The 22,463-nt window shown below is 38.4% G+C and overlaps 1 protein-coding gene and 1 long non-coding RNA gene across 26 annotated transcripts in view; both read right to left on the minus strand.

The window, feature by feature from the left end:
• Positions 1–3,151: 3,151 nt before the first annotated feature.
• LOC116233105 (uncharacterized) lies at positions 3,152–14,586 on the minus strand. Its single transcript, XR_004167894.2, has 3 exons — positions 14,323–14,586; positions 11,806–11,909; positions 3,152–3,394 (listed from the first exon to the last, which is right to left on the minus strand). It is a non-coding gene; the product is annotated as an uncharacterized LOC116233105 (long non-coding RNA).
• A 958-nt stretch (positions 14,587–15,544) lies between these two features.
• NRXN1 (neurexin 1) overlaps positions 15,545–22,463 on the minus strand; it is a 641,583-nt gene continuing 634,664 nt past the window's right edge. For all 25 annotated transcript variants that reach the window (XM_090134782.1, XM_090134781.1, XM_090134773.1 and 22 more), the window contains one exon: positions 15,545–18,887. In XM_090134782.1, the coding sequence (XP_089990908.1) occupies positions 18,580–18,887 (308 nt within the window). In that variant the 3' untranslated portion in view covers positions 15,545–18,579. The remainder of the gene's footprint in view (positions 18,888–22,463) is intronic.

Consider the following 22,463-nt stretch of genomic DNA (forward strand, 5'->3'; position numbering starts at 1 on the left):
TCCTTTTAGGGCTTTCTCCCTTCCAGATTGTCCTGAACAAAAAAAGACCCGATTTTCTCACAGCTAGAGCAGACTCCTCTTTCTAAACATATCAGTACTGTGCAAACTTCTCGTTTCCTCTACAGCTCTTTTACTATTTCCAGAGATACATGCTATTGACAACTTGGAGAAATACATTAACTGTGGATCTGATACTCCAAAACCTCTTGTGCTTTAAAATGGAAGTACATAATAGAGTTAACCTCACAGAGAAGACACGCATGGTAAAATAAGAAAAGTCTGATCAAACAAGGGAACACGTCCTGAACTGAACCCACAGGCCCCTGAGATTAACTAGATATTGGGTTATTTCAGGCATTAAGCAGAGCCCTGCCCTCATGGACTCTCATTTTTACAGTCTCCCTTGGTACATGGCCTTACAGGTTTGCTTTTTATTTCTGGCGTATGTCAGCGTGGCAGGATCCTGAAGAGGGATGGGATACAGGACACTTTCTAACTAAACCACTGGAGCTATTGATGCTCATGACATGAACTCCTTGGAGAACTGTCCAAGAACTGCAAGGAAGCCTCAAAGCCGTCTGGTTTTAAACTTGTTCTTCAGATCTTGTACAGCACTGAGCAGGGTCAACAGTAGCAGCAAACAGACTGGAAATTCCTCAGTTTCAGGATTACTCACCATCTCTGCTTTGTTGTACCTTCGAAACAGCAGATTCTCAGGGAAAAAAAAAAAGTAGCTTACAATGTAGCACAACAGAGAAGACACTAGGAATTGATGTGTGGTCCAGGTGAACACCATCCGCCTCTCTTAATAGCAGAGTGATAATGATTGCTGCCCAGAAGGGAGGTCACTCTGCCCTAATAGATGGTGTCAGGACTTAATAGGGATGCAGGTGTACCTAACATGTCAATCACAGCTAATGAACCAGGAACACTTTCATAAACACAGCTTCCAGTTGTGCCCCGTGTTGTACTCCCTGTGAACACAGAGGAGCTCTATGGACACATTATTGCAGCATGCAAACAGCCCAGCTTTGTTTTGCCTGTTTGTGAATGACCCCTACATACAGTTGTATTCCTTGAAGGGCTTCTGAGGTCACAGCAGCATCTCTTGAAATAGTCTTGAACTGAAGAAGCTGCATACTTACACCAGGTGATGAACAGCAGTGCTTCATTAGCAGCCTGTTGCAATGTTATGGTCTGATAGGTGCCAGTGATTCATGATGTAAAATTCTATTTCATTACAGTAATTTGATTTTGTCAGGGTAGGGGCCAGTGTTTGGTTTGTTTCAGGTACTTTCATTTCCACAGGAATACCAGACACAGATTAGCAGGAAGGAAGGAGAAATCTCACAGCCATTCCAATGTAAAGCCTTATGTTTATGTTCAAGCGCAGGAAGCACTGCCGACACTGCAGGCAGGTGCCCTTTGGAAAGCCAGAGCCACATAAGCCTGCACTCTTTTACAAGCACAAAATCAGCTACAACTTCTTCTCCCAGTAGGAACCCACTGCATGCATTCCTCTCTCGTCACTTCCAACTCCTGCTCTGTTGCCATACATCAGGCCTCTATCCAGAATTTTTCCTCTCTCTCTTGCAGTGCTTCCCAAGTACACAGAGCCAAGAGCAGACGTGAAAGATGGATTCATTCCTCTGTGCCAGCTGTATTTAATGCACAGATCCCATCCTGCTCTCAACACAGAATCTTGCTTTTCTGTCCAAAAACATTAGGATCAAGAGCTTTCTCTATAAATACACATTCTTCAACATATTTGTTTAAAGTGACTATCCTGAATGGGAGCACCGAAGATACAATTTTGTCAGTATTTTACTTTCTAATACTTGGTTCATATATATTAAAAAAAATGTGTCCCTGAATACGTTCAAAGCCATGGTATGCTAGGCAAGGTATAAACATATTCAAAGAAAATCCATACCTGAGAACTTAGAGACAAATAAGACAAAGGAGGAAAAGAGGAAACTGTTACCCTTACTTTACAGAGACTTAGGAAGATTGATGTGACTTGCCTAAACTCCTGTAGAAACTCTGGGGAATTGAATAGAGACCACTGGAGTCTCAACACAAAATCTTAATTACCGAATCCAATTTTCCACTCTTCCTTTCATATGGCTTTTTCATACATTAAAACACTTCACATGAGCTTCACTTCTTTTCTCCCAGGAGGAATAGCAAAGGCAGCAAGTTGCCCTTGTTAAACTAGGTTGCAGATCCAAACAAATTTAAAATGATATCTCAGCAAGATTTTGCAACCTGCCTGTGACAAATAAAAGGACTTTCACCCTGAAAACGCGTGAGCACTGGGGAAGACTAGCTGAGAGAATTTAGCAAGGCTCTTAATGAAAGAGCTGAGCTACAGTATGTATATGCATGAGCTCATGTATTATTTAAACCATTATGATCAGAATAAGCATTGTGAGCACAGTACTGAAAGTGTCACTAGCATTCATGCATCGAATAACTTGCCCTCATAAAGGTATAATAATGCGTTCATCAGTTTTGTTTATACTCCCAAAGCAGTAATAGCATGAACAGAAAATAACCCTGTATGTTGCAAAAAGCACATAAATATAAATCTAATTATATCTCTCCTTGATATTATGACCAAGAAATGATGAAGCTTACTGAGGAATAACATCTGAGACGTAACTGCATTCCTAAGAACCTTTGTGTGTCGCTATGTTCAAACCTAGCCTGGAATTTTATGGGTTAAAACAAATCTATCTTGCCACAGCCAGTCAGACTGCCTCAGTAGCCTGGTGGTAGGTCCCTTCTCTGACAGGTGGGAGATTCAGATTGTATTCTCTGTGATACCAGTACAGCTTGCCCAGTGCTTGCTGCCACCTACCACGCATCTCTCTCTGGGTGCCCCAAGGACTGACAGTTTAATCACAGTGCTGATGATGGCTCCCTGGGAGGACGTCCTATCTTTGGTGTTCCCAAGGATGACTGTGACACACGAGATGGTGGAGAGAGGGGAGCAATCATAGGAGAGGCAAATGGAAGATTGTGGTAGTCCTCAAGGAATACCAAAAAACATTCATGCTTACATCCATACACACCTGATCAACAGAAAAAATGAAGTCAGACAAACTGAAATTGACATGTAAAAATAAATATAAAAGCCATCCACAGATTTCTGATTATACTCAAACAGTTGCTTCAGCACAAGTTTTCTATACTAAATTGACATTAAGAGCAGCCATCTCAGTCTCTTGGATTTTATTTTACCCTTTTACACATTAGTGAATTGTACTTTCATGTGGGAAACTTAAGCAGCAGTCTGTTCTTGCTGGTAAAATGGCAAGACTCCCACTGGTTTCATTCAAAGGTTCGGGTTGTTAATGATGAATCAATCAATCAGTCAAGATATGAGAAGCTGCAGAGAGAACAGAAGCCAAAATTGGTCTCAAAATTCAGTGAGCTCATGTATGCTTATTTCATCAGCTGAATCAGATCTGCTCTCAGGAGTAGTGAGGAAAGATGCGTATCTAGGACTGCGAGTAGGTGTGTTTGGTAAACGTTGTCACTTGGTTATCTCACTGCAGTTCCCGTATGTGAAAAGATTCAGAAGAGCTCAACACAATAGGAGTGGTGCTGGCTGGGCACTAGGATTAGAATGGTCAGTGCAAGGAGATGCCAGAATAGAAAAGAAGTGGCAGAAGCCCAGGCACGGCTAACACACAGAGCAGAGAACAACCTGGTCTAGTGGGATGCAGCCCTGCCTACAGCAGGAGGTTGAAACTAGATGATCTGGAAGGTCCCTTCCAACCCAAACCGCTCTATGGTTCTATTATTCAGGCCTGCACATGCTGTTATCCGCACCAATCTTTTGCCCTCAATCCTTTTCCGGTCATTGACACAAGTGTGAAAGCAAAATCACAGCTAAGAGAACTACATTTAGGAGAGATATTTAAGACCTTTTGCCTGCCTCTTCCAGGAAGCACTGTGGAAATTCACTTACTTGCTTTTTATGGTTTTTATGACTGGATGTTTAAAGGTTATTGCAAATCATATTATGCAAACATTAAGTGCTGGACCCATTTATCCCCATAGCCTAAGTTATGGGAAAGAGTGAAGGAGAAATACTGACTCTCATTTCTCTAAAAATATCTATTGGCAATTCTTAAGTTCTTTTTTTAAAAAACAAAAACAAAAAAAGCAGCTTGACAATTATCTTGTGTGCTAATTACATCAAAGCAGTCCATAAAGTTTGAGGAAGAAATGCATAATAAATGTTTATTTACTCTACAACTGTAAGAAGTTTCACTAGATCTATTCCATTTTTCTACAGACAGAAAAGCTAAGCAGAAATAGCTACTGCTACAAAGTGAATGAGGTATTTATAACACAAAAACAAGGTTGTTCTACAAATGCAGAAAGGCTTTAAACTTAACAAAACCAACCAAAACACTGTTTATAGGATGCACACGTGAGATGGGTATGCTTAAAATAGTAGTTTACTGAATGAAGAAAGTTGTAACTGACTAAAGCATACCTATACTATTTTCTGTCCGCAGGTTTACTGGTATGCAGAAAAGCTTGTAGTGTTTAATATTTAAAGCTCAGAAGGGAAGAAACTGTAAAAGAAGGGAGAAGAAAAGGCTACAGAATGCTATACAGCATCCTGTATCCCGGTGGGCGCTGTCTTTGCTATTCCCACCTCCCCCCCCCCCCCGTAAAATCCCACATGTCCAAGGCCACAATGCGTAATCAGAAGCCATTGCAATCAGATAAAGGGCAGCTCAGCACATTCTGGTGATGCTGCTCAATTAATGAAATGTTGTTTGTTTTGATCAAGGCATAGTAAGCTTCCCAGTTTAAATCAGTCTTCAGATTTGAGGCTATATATGCTCACATTTCTACTACACAAGAAATAAACTTGCCTTTTTTATTGCCTTGCTACTCTCCAGAAGAGAAGAATGGCCTTTTTTTCTCTACATCCCAGTATTTTTCCAGATATTCACACTATATAGTAAGAAGATTTATGGGAATTAAGAACAAGGCTCAGGAAACTTGGATGTAGTGACCAGCTCCATAGTAGGCCTTCTGAGAAATCCTAAATAATGATTCTTCAGCCAGAACCTGACAAGTGTGGATGCCTTTTCTGGGCTTAAGCACTCTTTATATTGCTATTGAATGATTTCTCTCTGCACCAGCTGCATAACCAGCTCTTACCTCAGTCACCATCATAAGAACTGCAAGAAAGGACAGCTGAGGAGCAGGAACATCAGGAACAGATCAAGGACTAAGACTACGGAACTGGCAGGAACTTCTAGGACAGGTGAGAAGTGAGTCCTCAGGCTTCCCATTGGGTTAGCTGGTAGTCCTCTGGGAAACAGTCTGGCCACAGGGTTGCAAGGGAATTGGGGACAATCATAACGATAGCATTTTTTGGTTTAAGGGAATCCCCCTCTGATGAATGTATGTACAAGAACAGGTAACACAGCTTCTGCACCTTAGATAAAATAGGACAATTGTTTTCCTACTTCAACTTGGGTTATGTATTAATCTTGGGAGACTTTCTTGCTAAAAGGTACTGGGTATATGTAAAGTCTTGTTGCAATTAAGCAGTATTTTTTTTTAACCGAACAAAGTAAAAACCTGTAATGTGATGTGTCTACAGTCTAACAGGGAGCAGAGGAGAACAGAGCTTAGGTTTTCCAAATGCAAATATCTAAAATGGCTCACATATTGTTCTCTAAAAGGTGCCGCTTCTATTAAAAAGTTATGAAAAACTCTGGTCTGGATTTTGTAATGTAGATTTTTAAATATATAGCAGATTTAGATGAAATTAATCCTATTTTCTAGGAATCATTCTTTTTCGATTCATTTTTGGATCCTATTGACCTTAAAACTGTGACAAGTTAACTTTTACAACTGAATGAGAGCTGGAGGTATTCAACACCTGAACATTCACTCTACTACCATGCAAAAAATATAAAAGCACAGAGAACTGTAAAAGCATGGATGAACTGTATGATTGATAGAATTAAGAGATCCGCCTTTGTTTTCCTGGTCCTTAAGAACATAAAGAATTAAGAACATAAACTGACCAGTTTGTTTCAGTTTGTTGAGAGTCAGTAATTCAATGAAATGTTACATACTTTTTAATATGCAGGCAAGCCAGAAATCAATGGCAGGGTAGAACTTGAAGTTAATAAATTATTTAGGGCTGTCTCTTAACTGAGCATTTTTTCAGGCATGTTTTTGAGTAGCTAAGTGTATTTGGAGACCTAGTTATTTTTCTCATACAGTCTCTGCCATTAGCTCTTTATCTGTCTAGAAGCCTAACTAGCTGCAGCTAAGAGTGCAGGTTGAAGACTTAACATAGATGAGTCATGATGGCTTAACAAGTTACCACCTGTCTCCTCAGTTGACATCACTCCCCATCACTGTTGTTTTCTTCCCCCTGAAGTCAAGGCAAAATGCATGAGACTCAACCCCATTCATTACCACTTAAGCTAGGAAACCTAACTCTTCAGGCAATCTCAGAGCTATGTAGTTACAGTGGCTTAGTAAATACATAATAGCTTTAATGAGCTTCTGTAACAATTCAAGCCAATGGCCTTACTACAACACAGAGTGGCATTCTATTTCAGCAATTTAGCTCTTTGTATCTGCTCTGCTAGCTTTCACCCTGCTTTTCCTTAAGCAAAGCCAGTACGAAGCTGCCCTTGATAAAGCAGTGTTCTAGACACGTACTCATTTCTCATCCTGTAAAGAGAGAGATGTAGGAAGGGAAGAAACCCCAATATCAGCATTTGTAGCTAAATTAGATACGGTTACACTTATATAACACTTAGTGCTGGTTATTTTATCCCCCATTTCTTTTAAACGTCTCTTGCCACAAGCTCGTTTTGCCCGGTATAAGCAGCTTCTCTGCTAGGAGATGTATTGGTATAATTTACAAAACTATTTCTGCATCACAAAAGCTAGCATAGACTGGGTCTTGGTAAATAAAATAGAACTTACGGTCAGCTTTTCTAAAGAGCTCAGCACATAATAGCTCACTTCACCATGTGCTTTTGAAAGCTGGACTGCATTAAGGTGTCTTTATGGGATCAGGGTTTGAAATAACTCAAATCCAGTATTTACTCTGAGGGTGCCTTAGCTCAAGAATAGAGACCTTGGCTCTTCTAGGGAGGGAGGGAGAAGTAATGAAGGATAAGGAGGAAAGAGAAAGGTGAGATTGCCCTTCCCCCCCCCCCCCCCCCCCCAATATGCTTTATATATATATATATTTTTTTACATGTATTCCTGAAGGATGTAGAGGAAAAAAAGCAGAGCAGGTCTGCTTTGCCAGGAAGCAGCTGATCCAAGATAAAGCAGTTTACACTACCTTTTTTTAACATCACGATGCTCAGGGAGGTCCTCTCCTTGCCTTAAACACTGCCTTCTCTACTGCTGTGAAAATAGCTACATGCTACCCCTTGATTAGAGAGCAATCTCCATCCCTTAAAAAGAGATGGGTCGTCCCTTTCTGGAACAGCACAAAGTAAATCAAAAAAGGCTGACTTAATTGCTGAAGATTTGGTACAAATTCACACCTGTTCTGACTCAAGGGCTTGTGAAGTACCACAAAAGTTTGGTTTTTTTTTTTTGTAAAAATAAGATACTTCTTCATTTTGTAACTGCCCTGTTAACCTTATAATCCCATCCCCTATTCATACAGCAGATGTGTCGTGGCCAATTTCATTTTGATCTGGTTTTGCAAAAGGCCTCAGTTCATTTATAACTTGACGCTGTCAGTGCTGCTTGTTGCTGTAGTAACGAAGTAGTGCATATACCTTAAAGAATCACTGTTACAGAACTGCTGATTTCTCTAATATGATTAAAGAAAAGGAAAAAAAAAAAAGAGTTGAAAGACTGTTTTGATTACATCTATTGCTTTGTGCTGCAGTGCCATAAAGAAAACAACCAAACTTTAATGTTCCCTCTGGAATAAAAACATGAGGAAGTAGAGTAGGAAATAGAGTTTTCTCTATTGTACCTGGCAGAATAAAGGTCTCAATTGTAAACTGCACTGGTATGGACATGCACTGCTGGGCTCAGGTCCTTGTTGGCACAACAATGAATAATGACAATAAAACCTACAGAATTATGCTGACATAATGTTTCTGTGAAGTTGCATCAATTCCCTACCCCTGGGCTAACTTGACACAGCACTGTCAACATGTATAACGCAGCTGATGTTTGGCAGTGGTTTAGAGGTGGATACAAACTTCTGCTTTGAACTGGAGCTCGTTAATCAAGATCAACTTCCTTTCATTTCTACTGCATTCAATGAAAAACTGGACAAATAAGAAGATTCCTATTCTTGGAGTCTGGAAGCTCAAACAAGCTTACTTACTGTAATGTGGCTGTCTTCTTCCTTTCTCTCTGAACACACCAGCATAGCTACAATTGCACTTGTATGTACAGGGGGTTGTGGACGAGCTTAGACAGTACAGAACGCAAGATAAGTTTCAACAGTTCAGATGTTTTGGAAATAATGACCTCTTTCCATTTTGGAGTTGCATTGGTATAAACTGAGCAGATAATAACAATGACAACAATATGCTGGTGCAATTGATCTAGGCAATAATCTGAATTTTAACCAAGAGAAAAAGCTGGGAAGAAGAGACATTTCCCCCCTATTCTCACTAACATTTCATTGTTCTTTTAATTAAGCCTTAAATTCTGTAGTCTGGTTCAGGTACTTTGAGTGCTACTAATGGACATCATTGTAGCAGCAGAAAGATTGACCTAGCAGTGTTAATACCCATATTATTTGTTTGAAACAAACCTTCCATGTGAACTTTCACACATTATTATAAAACTGCAATTAAAATGATTTGTTACTCTGATTCTTAATTATTTGAAACCTAAATGTTTGCCTCATTAAGAATCTGGAAGGATCATTATGTTTAAACACAATTGATATTGTTCATTCTCAGCCTCAAAAAAACTCCAAAAAAAAGCATGCAGTGGCAAAAACCACTTCTCATTTGAAAAATTTTGTGGACAGTAGTGGGAGTAGTAAAGAAATGTGGCTGCTTAGCAAAGAAGCTAACAGTGTTCAATAAGCATTTGAAGAAAAATGAGACTTCACAAATCAAATTCCATGTGTGAGCAGTTCACCTACAGCAAAGCTCAGGGCAACCAGAACCACCCCACTGTAACTCCTAGGCTGTTATAGTTCTGCATCTAGCAGTTGTAATTGATGCACTGCAAACACCCCCAACATGTATAAAGAACTGAGGGCCTTACGCGCTTACAACAGAAATAAAAACCTTGTTGTTTATGAAGGTATTCAGAGCTGTTGGTCTCCTTTCCTTCTCTTCCTTTCCTCTTTATTTTCTCATTGATTACAACTACTACTGCTGGTGACATTCACCACTCTTTGCTGTTCAACCCTGTTATCATCAAGTCTCACTGTTAGATTTTTATTCTGCTTCTACAACATAGCATCTCTGCAATTTTCAAAATTGTTTTCAAATTGTAGAGTCCTGTTTGTTCAGTCCTCATTTTGTTAGGCTGTGTTATCTACTGCTGTCCAATATCAGGCCTTGCCCATCTCACACTCCTTCTGAACCAGAAACAGCTATCAAAGACTTCACAGGAGTAAGTCATGCCTCCACAACAGCCTATCGTCCATCTCAGGAAATCAGACTCTTATGTTCTTTGGGTTGGCTTTTTCATGCTCTGTGTTCAGGTTGTTTGCATAGGGTTCTCAATCTGCTTTTGGAATATTTTCTAATATGTCAACATATCCAGAGTTTTACATTCCTCAGATGCAAACTCTGCTTGCGCTGAAGTTAATGGGAGCTTTCCTCCAAACAGCATGGCAAATTAATACCAAGTGCTGCCTTTGAGGCAGAGACTTCCACAGCATGCAGCAGAGCCGATGTAGTGGTTCCCATGGATAAGTATGGTACATGGATAAGGACTGCAGAGCAGCACAGCAGGGACAGCCCATGCTCACAGGCAAAGCTGCCCTCCAGAAAAGCAATGTGTGAGATCAGGTACCAGACTCTTCCTGCAACTTCACTTATACAAACTTTGACATGCAATGCATGGTAACTGATCAGAATTCAGAAAGATTGGCAATGATTCTATACTTCATTTTAATTCAAAGTCTGAGGGATTTTTAAGTCACAGTAAGTGCTACCAAGAAATTATTTAGTACACCTAAAAAACTCAGAAGACATTCTTTTTGCTGAAATGAACCATTCAAATGAAACATAACTGTTTCTGAAAAAGCTTATGTTTACAGATGTTTCTTTCTATATTTAAGAATTCATTCTTACTAAAATTTGATTTGAGCTTCAGAAAAACTTAAAAGCAGTCACTAAAACATGAATGACTATTTACAGAAATTCAGATTTAGAAGTCTCTCAGTCTACATCATCTATTTTTGATGCCTAACACTTAGAAATCTAAAAGAATTACTATGTCTATTCAGAATACTTATATGAAGTGTTCATAATAACAAAGTATGCTAGAGAAAAGTGCAATCACTCCATACTTAAAAAGCAGCGATGAAGTTGCATTCTTAAAGAAATAGAAGTTTTCCTGCCTGCAGAAAATACAAGTGAATATCTCCAAGTGTAGCTCAATCTCTTGAGGTTTTAATATTCTTTTAATATTCTTAACACTGGGAAATGATTAATATTAACTTCTTTACCGGAAAGAATTTATTTGAGTGACTACTGGTTAGAAAAGACCATCAAATCTTTTGTTAAAGTTGTATCCGTGTCACAAAATCTGGATGTCAAGTTTCCCAAGGCTGGGGCTGTTCAGTGCAGTTCTACCACTCCAAGGAGTGCCCAAATCCTTCCCTGCCTCAACCATTTCTCCTAGATCAACACATTCTTCCTTATAGAGCTCTGTCAGTCCCAGCTTTGTCTACATATTTCTACAATTGTATATTTCTACAATTGATGAGGAAACCATAATGTATTTCTACAAGTCACCAGTTTACAAGTGACTAGTGACCTCAGTGTTGGAAACATGGACTCCTCATCTAGCCTATATCTCACAATACTTCCATGTTCTTAACCTATTCAAGGAAACTAAGAAAGGAAAGTGGTAAAAATAAAATTAAGAAAAAGATCGAGGTCAGAGCAGCAAAGAGAGAGTCCTGAAAAAGTTTCAGGATGCACAGTAGCAATTATCATCTGGTACTTCATATAAAAAAGCTAAGCTATTTTTAATAAAGAGTTAAGAGTACATCGATGTATAATAAGACACAAAGAGCACTGCAACAGTAATGGTCTTGTTAAAAAACAGAAATACAGTTCTGAAGCAACTCCAGCTTCAGCAGTTTCCATTGCTACACTTCAATCAACTTCACAGAGAACTCTGCTTGAGCAGAATACACGCTTCCCAGACTGACATAAAAAAAAAAATCAGCTCCACAAATGCCTTTAATGTAGCTTAACTTAACAGCACTCAGCCATAGGGCCAATCCACAACCAATTTAAAGAACACCCTGAAATACAACAGGGAGCTCAGGTCTTCAGCCCCAACTGCTTTGCCATGAAGTTTGCTCCTACTGATTGATACTTGCTAGGCATAGACCTAACTTCAAGCCAAATCCTCCAGTCCTTACTTACAGAAAGCCATACAAACAGATGAGAAACTGGTCTAAGTAATGACTTGCATTTGTGCTATCTGCATTCTGTAAGATTCCCCCTAAAAGCAGCCTGCAACTTGATATAAATAAGCTTTCAGAAGAGCTAGGCATAAATTCTCTTTTTCCAAGCAGCAGCCTTCAACAAACTGAGATTTAAATGAGTTAATTACCTGAAATCCTCCTGCTTTCATATAGGAATTTGCTGGACAGCATGAGCTAAAGTCTGCTTTTATTTTTGGAGTACACTTCTCTTGTCCTGTGACTTGAACTTCACCTATAAATCAAAAGGATGCCTTTAAATTCTGCACCAATGTGCTTCTCACTGGTTCCTAGTAACGCTGAAATCTAAAGAAAATTCTCTGTACAATTAGCTGACCTGGCATTGTAACTACAGCAAGCTCACAGTTTTCTAGCAGGAAAATCCTCTGCCAGGTGGGATTGATAGTGGTAAAATTTCTGCTACCTCTCCAGGTGTAATTAATGAAAAATTAAACTCACCTGCAAGCCCCAAGAAAACTGACAGAGGGGGTGGGGTTTTCCAGGGAAGCTGGGCTCTGAGTGAATTATTTTGTTGAGGTTTGACACTACATGCTGAAGCTTGTCTGGTCAAAATCTGATATCTGGACTTCCAGAAAATTAGTGATATTGGTGTTGCTGTGAGATGAGTTTAATCCTTGCGGCATTCAGCTGCCTGGGTGGCTTTCAGGCCTTGCTTTCCTATCCAAGCATATCAATAGAAGTGAGCTTTTTCTCTCTGGTGTGTGGAACAGGCAGTTAAAGCTTTAAAGAAACAATTAATTAACTCCTAATTAAATTCCTAGACCTCTTCACTGCTAGCAGAGGAGATGGGGAGCAGAAAACGACAGAAAACCAGTACTCTTTTCTCCAGAGGTCCTTTCCAAGGCCTACAGCTCTGTAACACAGCCTGCTACAAACTGCTCTCTGCATTAAGGACTCAAAAAAGGGTTATTGGAAAATGGCAGTGGGTGTGCAGCAGCTGTTCTGTAAAATCTACCCATTCCTCCACACTGGAGGGCACCTTCAGCAGCAGCTGGGCCCCTGTGGCCTGGAAAAGCTGATGCAGCCATGCGGGCTGTGACTGTTTTCTCAGCCTGCTCCATCCCAATCTGTGGATAACATCTGATAAATGCCTATTTGCTTGCAAATGGACTCACTCCTAACTGCAGCCACTGTTGCTGGACTTATTTCTGGCTGCCCAAATCCCATTTCCCTTTGCATTTACAGTTACTTGTTGTAACCAAACCTACGCGTTCATGTGTACTGCCAGCTCCTGGGCACTCTTACAAACAAGGTAACGTCCCTATTGTTTCCAGAAAGCATGTTGTTGTTGACAATTTGCTGTCATGAACTTTAAAACCTCTCAGGTATACACTGACATGAAATAACCATACTTAAAACCAGTTTACTTATTAAAAATGCCACATCCTTTGGATTAAGTCTATCTTTATGTAAATAGTATGTTTTTTTTTTTTTTTTTTTTTAAAGTAGCCCATCACAATTTAACCTCATTTTCTGGAGGAGTACTGTCGTATGGAAATTTAATTGCTCTAAACAGTGAGGGAAGATAATTATTAGAAAAATCATGGAACCATTTGAGTTGCAAAGGACCTTTAAAGATCATCTAGTCCCACTCCCCTGCATTGAACAGGGACACCTACATCTTGATCAAGGTGCTCAGAGCCCGGTCCATCCTGTATAGTAGTGAGTAACTAAGAAAGGAGAGGGTACATACTATCTTTTCCAGATGACAGAGTTTACAGCTGACATCTGTCAAAGACCTTAAGAAGCCTCCAAAACAAGCTAGTGAAAGTCACAATGACTTTTGGCCTTGCACCTCACAAAACTAAGTTGGAAACTGGTTTGAAACATGAAAGTGGTTTCACAGATAGAGAAAACCAATCAAAAGAGGAATAGACAAGAGCCTAGCAGGCAATTGTATCAGCCTCGCATACAGAAGTTGTAAATTGATTTAAATGGAGCCTGGATATCTTTCCCCCCCTCCCACGAGGGACAGAAACATTTTAACATCAAAATACTTACAGACAAGGGCTTTAAAGCAAAGCAAACAGCCTTGATTCCAAATGAAATTGTACTGACAAATCTGTTTTATCACAGCATAATGGTAATAAACACCGCTAGACAGGGGCTGGACTGAATTTAGAAGCAAGTTTCTATAATTAGTATGAAAATCATATTTGGTACCCAAATTAAGAACTGCTTTGTTAAATTATAAAGAAGTCATACTGGAGGAATTAACAAACACATAGCTGTAATTAACAGCCTATAAGTGCTGTATTTCCCTCATTCTACATTGTGTATAGAGGTTTGGTGCAGTTTTTTTTCTTTCACTGTGTGAAACTTTTTTTAGCTACTTGACTGCAGTAATGATTGATTATGGAGGCCACCACTTACAACAGTTAACTGTTGATGGATGATGCAGATACTGAGAGACCAGTAGCTTTTTTAGTAAAAGGAAGAGCACACTATGAATATAAAAAGAATGAATAATTAACACACAGAGTTAAGAAGCGTCCAACTTCTTTTTTCTTTAGTTGTAGCAATTGGACACATCAACATGATAGGAAAGGTGTTACAATAAAGATGTGATAACAAAAGGACCAGCACACTAGAAAGGTGCTATAAAGTAAGGGAAGAAGATTGCTCACCTGTATCAGGAGATTCTAGGTTTGAAGGGAAAGCTTCTCTAAGGAGAGACCTCCAGAAAAAGATCCTTTTCTTGTGGCAGTCAGCCCTTAAATGAGATCTAAGAGAGGTGTAGCCAGGCTTCACCCCTCTGGTCACACAGCTGAATTGCCTTCACCTGTGCTCCCAGGGCTGACTGGGTCCTTTCCCCAGGTGCTCAATCAGTGATTCAGGCCATGCCTCAACAGTTCCATACAACAGTATAACAAAAATCACTATTATTAAAGCTCAGCTGTGCATGAAGTATGTCTGTCAATAAAATGAATAGTATTTATTTAAAACACACACATGTGAACACACTCAATTACTAATTCCTCTATAAAGTAGTTCAGGATGTAAGTTGAGTTAATTGCTTTATACCAGTAGAAGATAGAGGCTATTTTCTCCAGATATTTCTGAACGTGTGTTATCTAAAATGCTTCAGTCTATACCTAATTAAGCAGATAAATAAATCTTACTGAAGCCAAATAAACTACTGATGTGATTAAAGGTGATACATTTAAATTCTTCTTGGAATTCAGATCCAAAATCTTAACTCCATCTGCAATGCATTTAGGTAGCTTTGGATGCTCACTTAAATCAATAGGATTAGATGTTTGCTTGAAGTTAGCAACAAATTTAAATGCCGTGCTAAAAAGTAAAGTACTCATGCAACAGATAAGCTGTGGTTGAAAGTTTGCAATAATTACTGAGGAATGTTTTTGAGAAACTGAAATATGCTCATTTTTCCATTAACTTTAAGCAAACTTTTAGACAAAAGAAAATATAATTAGTTCAATTTTCTTCATCACAGTACCTTATATTCCATCATCTCTCAGTGAGGAAAAAGTCATGGAAAAGGAAAATAATTCTTTTTTCAGTCCAGGGGTGGCAGAGTAGGGGAATATTAAGTTCCAAGTTCCTGATATTAGAAAAAAATAGGCATTTTTCAAATTAAGTAGTTCTGCATAGCAATGCATCACTGATTTTCTGTTTTTCTAACTGGGCAAACTGAATACAAGACTTATAGAAGGTTTTCATTTAAGAGTTCTGAGGTTGCTTCTGCTGACATGAATGTCTTTATTTTTTATAACACTTCCAACTTTTTTTGCATGGCTCTCAGATGAACTGGTACCCCAGATCGAAGTGCGAGAGGGAAGAAACAAAACAAAACAAAACAAAAAAAGCCAAGCCAGCATCTGTATTAAGAAACATTTTTATTAACAAAACAGTAAATTCCACTTGCTTAGCATTTCCGATAATGAATAAATTGGCCTTGCAACAAATAAAAAAATCGTAAATATCTATCACAGAAAGCACTATAAGGTTAGGGGCATTGGGCCTCTCTTCAATGTCTTAGGGTTGAAAGTTTCACACATTATTTAGTGTTTTGTTAAAAAAGGCAACACAATACAGTCATAGAAATGAAGCCATCTCAGTCAAACAAATTAGATTATTATAGAGTAGGGATCCAATTTTATGTTAGGTAGTTGTTTTATGTCAATTTGCTTGTTGTTGCTGCTGTTTTTAAACACAAAGGAATATTAAATCCATTTGCTGGCACTTCTGATATATCCATATTTGTTTTTTGTTAAATTACAAAATTAAAGAGGAAAAAGGAGAACCTTCAGAAACAGTATTAAAATTGTGTTTGTTTCTTATGGTAGTAGCAGAACTTTTTTTCCTTGATGTATGGATTTATTTAAAGATTAATCTACCAAACTGCCTGGAAGTTGACCTAACCATGCTATTTCATGAATGCAATCAATACCAAGCAGAAAAGACCATTCCATCTCACCCAAACCATATTCTGCCGTGTCCTATCTCCTACCATTGGTTTATTCTTGTTTTTCCACGTTTCTTCAGGCAATGAAATCTTTCAATACTGACCACCATCTGGCTTTCAACTTCTCTCCTGCCTCCAGCTCAAGTCTCTTGCTCCCAGCAATGACCCTCAGTATAACTTACCCTGCCTTTCCCTGAGTACAGCTGTCTTGCAAAGGTGGGAGGAATTAAATGCCGTAGGTGAACAACCATCTATGAAATGAGTTTTGAATAAATTTTGTGAAGCTGTTCTCATTTCTCTGAAAAAAAAAAAAAAAATCATAAATACAACATAACACACCTTGTTGTGGTTGGCAACCTTCAAAAGAGGCATTTTTGTGTCAGCTACATGTATTTTTAAAGTGCTCTGACTCTGAGACAGATAGCTGTACCAGTTTTGTGCCTGCTGTTTAAAGCTGATTTTATATTCCTCCTTCCTGCCTGTAAAGTGTGAACATCTATATTCCGTCTCAGGAGGCCTTCCAATGATTTGGTTGATTTCCATCAAACTACCCTCTTTCTGTCTAATGTATTCCCTTTGAACTTCCATGTAAATAAAATGTTACGCTATGATTTATTGCTGTGAACCTAACAAAATAATACTGTAAAAAAAAAATAATCAAAACAACCCTTTAACATGTAAATTATAGCATTAGATTTAATACATTTAACTAAAATGCATTAATGCTTTATATATGCGAGAAAAGCTGCTATTTTAAAACATGATGAACTTATATTTATTGGTTATGATGCCTTGCAATACTGCACAATCAACTTAGCTAAATAATATTTTTTTATGTGTCAAAATGCCCACCATTGAAAAACACTATCGTGCACCTCGAGAGTATTTCTTTTGGAGAAATGGGTAAATTCTGCAGTAGATTCAGCCTGGATAATTAAAATGGGACTTTGTAGATCTTATACCATTCAATGCTGTAGTAACTGTTGTTCGTAAAACTGAATGCCAGATCAACACTACATGATACTTCCTAAGATTCTCAAGAAACTCATCATTCTCATAATTTTGTAAGAAGAGGTTCCTGTAAGGCAAACCATGCTCTTCAATAGTGAAGCTCGGACTGTAAGCCAAAGACCAGTCTCTAAATATTTAGCTAATTAATGAAAGTATATTTCTAGGAAAGTTGGCTATTCTGATCAACTTCATTGATGCATAATCGGGAGCGAGAGATGGGGATAGGAGGGAGAAGAAAAATTACAATAGATATATATTTTTGCTTTCTAGTCCACTTCTTTCATACAAACTACGAGAACTTAATTGCAACAGAATAGAGGCTGTACAGGTAAGAAAAAAATTAGCTGACTCTTATATACATTCATACACGTCCCCCTTAGTATAACCACTACACTGTAAATTAAAATGAGAAAAAGAAAAAGAAAAATCAAAGGAAAAAAAAAAGTCTGTGACAATTTATAATGGCTGCAAAAAAAATGAAGTATGTCTGTTGCTCCAGATGTCATAAAACTCTCTATACCTAGCAACACTTATAACATTGAGTTTACCAAAAATGGCTGAAGAGCGGATATAGTTTGCATTTTCTATACAACAGGCTATAAAACATCACTTATCACAGTCCAGAAAGCACATATAGATGTGTTTTTATATAAACATATGTAATAACATATTAAGCGTGCATGAAAATTTCCCAATGATTGCATCTATGCCCTCTTGTTTCCTCGTCTTTCTTTCTTTTTTTATTTTTTATTTTTGTGGAAATGTGCCTTATATTCCAGATTTTGTTTTGTTTTGTTTTTGAAAATAAGGCCTCCGTACTATTTTCCTCACAACCAGAAAGGGGCTTTTTGAAAGTATTTCTACATAAGTCTTCAGAAAAGCCAGCACTTTGTTTCAAATGCAAGTTTCCAATCACTGCTTCACTGCACCAGACGGCAAACTGTCTATGTTTGCTTGTTGAGTCACCATATATAATGACAGTCTTCTCTGACAATAAGACTAACTCACTTCTCAAGAAAGCACTAGCACTTTGGCTAAATCCAGAATCATAGGTAGCTTCTTTTTTTCTGTTTTTTTTTTTTTCCTGTTTTGTTTTGTTTTAAATTTGTTTTGTTTCATATTGTGCCTTGATGTTGTAGTAATACTCCTTGCTTTATGAATGCGTGGTGCCATCATTGTCTTTCAGAACTGTTCCAGCAACATAAAGACAGGCAGAGTAAATGAAAACACTGTGGATGTTAGGGAATTTATCAGCTCCCGTTTCTGAAAAACAAGAGCATGAAATGCTTGTTTTTAAAAACAGTCTTTCCTTTCTGATTGCATTCCCTGTCTTTTTTTGTTTGTTTTTGAATGTGCTTCATAAAAAGTAAAGTAAATAAGTTTGTATTATGTCTCAGATAAAATGAAGACTATTTCTATACAAGCGTTCATTTAGATGTTGAGATCAGACATAGTACTCCTTATCCTTATTTTTCTTGTTTTTGTTGGAACTTTTAGCGCTGTTGGGCTGTTTTTCCTTGATTACAGCCCCATTGGATTGTGCTGAGTTACTGATGTAGTTTCGACTCTCGTCTACGTGATACGATCCTTCGTCTCGGTTCCTGTACTTGTACATGGCATACAGGAGAATGAGGATACACAGCGCTGCCGCCGCCACGATCCCAACTACCATGCCTGTTGTGCTGCTGGATTCACGAATCACCTCAGATGAGCCAGGATACTCCCTTCCTCCTCCTGCCCTGGTAGGATTTGCTGTAGGTAGATAATGAAATAAGGGAGAGGTTATTATTGAGTTTGCGCATTGAAGAGTTAGTCGTATCTACATGCTACTACCGTGCATCTTTCTAATTGCACTCACTAGGTCGGGACTGTCTGCCAATGCCCACTACCCTACCAGTCCTGAAACGTTCAGGTTTGCAGCCTATTCTATTCTGACGTCTATTAGTGAGAATAATGAGGCTTTAAACAAGGAAAAGGGCAACAAGGAAAATGTAACATTAGCCTTCAGAAGTACGATTTCTGCAAGTGTTGTTATTAAGCAAAGAATAAGGCATGCCTGAATCTAAGTGCCAGCACACTGATCTGGGAAGAAAGGCTCTCTTCCTTTGCCACTTTTTGTAAAGAACAAAAAGCAACTCTTTTGTAGTTACTGGGAGAACAGTGATAGTGACAATAAAACATACAAGCAAAAAGAATGGGGGGAAAAATCAAAATTCCCCATAATAATAAATGATTGCAGTAAATAAGCTGGCTACAAGTAAAGTATTCTCAGTTATTCTTTAAATTCCTGTCAACAAGCTTCTCAATTCCTCTTTTCCTTCTATTGCCTTTTTCAAATTAATTATACTTTTCTTTATTTTTGAATGCTCTCAACTCTACCTTTCTCTTTCATCATTCACAGCCTTCCTTGAATGTGGCTGCACTTTAGAGCACTTTTTCATTCAGTTTCTCTCTTCCTTCTTTTCTTCACTGACCAGACGTTCCCAGAAAAAAACCTCTCAAATGACAGAGAGCGAGGGTTTAGCCTTCTGAAAACCCACATCTTAGGCCAGATTCTTTTCAGTTGTGATATGAACAGAACCGACCAACCTGTGAAGTCTTCTTGATAGGAACTATTGTGCTGTCTGACATATTTTATCTCCCTGCACAACCATGTAGAATGAAAGCCAATTCCAGATGGAATTTTTAGGTTAAATGCCCACATCACATGCAATGAATATACATTTCCCATGATATCCTTTCTTTATTTCATTTAGCAGAATGAAGGAGGGCAGGTCTTTGTATAGAATTTCTTTGAGTGGCAATAAATGTCATATTTTACGGAAGATATATCTCAGACAACAATGAAGTGACCTGGGCCTGTCAGCATTTCTCTAATTATACCAGCATTTCTAAAGCCCTGAGAGGCTGTGAACCTTAGCAACGACAGACTTGGCTGAGCTGAGGAGCCAGAAAAGAGCAGTGGGTGCACCAAGGCTTGCCACAGAACAGTGCAGAACACTTTCATTAAGCATCCAGCCTGGCTTACAGAAACCACATTTTTAAGTCATTATACGTTATACAGTCAGTACAGTATAAGTGTTATTTAAGAGTACGTATAAAAGCTAGGTTTACAACATATCCCATACTGTCAGCTTTATCAGGCCTTGCTACAACCAACACTTTAGAGAAGTATATTTAGAGTAGGGTCTTGTTTAAGGTGTACAAAGGCATACTATGCCCCACGGTTACTTTTGCACAGTAGATGTGACGGAAAGATGATGATTTTAAGCATGCTACATTGAAGATAACACCACGCAAACTATCTACACTGGTGAGACAATTGCTTTGAGTTTGGACAACCAGAATTAAAAGCGGCCAATAGCTGCTTTCCTGTGCTTTCCAATGCTTTCCTATTGACTTCCACAAGTCTGTGAGTTATAAAACAGCAAAAAAGCCACAAACGCTGAAAAGAACAAAGCTGCCTCTCTACCTTGCTATTACTCATTAATTATTTATTGGTGATTTCTGTTCCTACTGTTAGAAAGCCACTTCCTGGCAGCTGTCCCACGTAAGTTCAAAGAAGGTGACATTTTATTTGGCTGAAAGAACAGAGTTGCTACAGCAAGATTCAAGAAAAGCGTCATTTGTGTCAAATCATATTTTAATTTTATAATCTTTTTTCTCTGCAACTTCTTCATTGTTACAGGTTGGTACAATTGATCTATTCCACGATCAGTTGTCACAGAACCAATTTTGCTTCAAAAAGCTCAAGAACTTTTTCTCATTTCAGAGTTCATGTCATCCTACTAAGAAATGGGGCCTAGCTCCAAGTTGTGACCATATTAGATCCTGTTTCTTCATTGTGTCTATTGTAGCAAATGGAAATTATTTTACATATAAGGTGTAAAGACACTGGAGTTGAAGTAGCATGGTCAGGTTGCGGCTGGACTTGATGATCTTTTCCAACCTGAGCAATAGAATAGACTCCTAGTATTTTCATAGTGGATGAAAATGAGACAGTCTTATGTTATTGCATGTGGGTTCGGGAAAACCAATTACTGAGAAATAATAGAAGAAACTGAGTAAACTGTTAATACCTGATGGACTAACAGATTCTCATTCTTTTGAAAATACACACATTTGGACCAAACACCATCACTAACATTAAAATTAAATTAACATCCACTAAATGACAATAGCTTGTCTATAGGAAAATTGTCTTTTAACACTGCATCCTGAAAAACACGTAAGAAACAATTTTCACCGTTACCTAAACTCTTGCCTTCCACCTGATGGCATCCTTTTATTTTTAAGAATGTTTTCACAATTATCTCATTTATCCCATCTGTCTGAGGACTATTCAACAAATACAACAACTTTCTTTAAACTTAAAACATTTTTCAAAGCGTCTGCTGTTATATTTGTTTGGATTTTTGTAAAAGGAGCAGTTCAGCAAAGGAAATGCCTTCTTGCTATTTTTCTTTTGCTTATGTTAAAATACACCTTTAACCTACCAGGACCTTCCAAGGCAAATGAAGTAGAAGGAAATAAGAGGAAAGCTTTAAAAAGCACATGGGTTTGTCTGTGAGCATTGCAGGTGGAAAGGCTCACGGAGCAAGTGCTATAAAGCAAGTTCCCTATCTTCATTCAGACAGGGAGGAAAAGGCCAACCTCAGCTTCCTCTGTATCTTATGCAAATAAGCAAATCTCCAACCATTAACACTGCTGAAAAACAGCTGCCTCTTATTTAAGCAGGACCTTCATGTGACTGAGATATACTAGGTCAGTTTACCTGGATATCTTCTCCCCTGCAAGAGAGGAACTATTGCAAGCATGCACAACAGATGACATAGTTGGAGAGCAAGTAACAGTTAGCAGGTTACAGAAATCTTGCTCTTTGCTTCCCAACACTATGAGAAACACGTGATGCAGATTTCAGCCCAGGATCTTTGCAGCTGAACCAGGTTGTTGGCTCATGTTTTTTGAATGATAAACTAGAATCTTTGGAGGTGGATCAAGATTAAATATAATAAAAAGTCCCCAATATTTAAGTATAAAAGTCATGAAAATATTCTAAAAGCAATCTATCTGAAGTTGAAGATACTTAAATGAGGATCAAGAGAAAAACGTTAAGACTGTGACCACGTGCAGACCACATTACCACAGTGAGAAGAAATAAATAAGACCCATTGTGGTGCAATGATCCCATCTTACAGCAACTGCTCTGAAGCACAAATCTTCTCAACAGCATACGACCAGCATTTTTGGACTGCCACAAAGGCCAGTTTAGAAAGACTTTTAAAAGCCTCTTCTACCACTTATGAAGAAAACTTAAATACTGAAATA

The sequence above is a fragment of the Phasianus colchicus genome, chromosome 2 (genome assembly GCF_987193195.1).
Source record: "Phasianus colchicus chromosome 2, bPhaCol1.hap1.1, whole genome shotgun sequence".
Classification (NCBI taxonomy): domain Eukaryota; kingdom Metazoa; phylum Chordata; class Aves; order Galliformes; family Phasianidae; genus Phasianus; species Phasianus colchicus.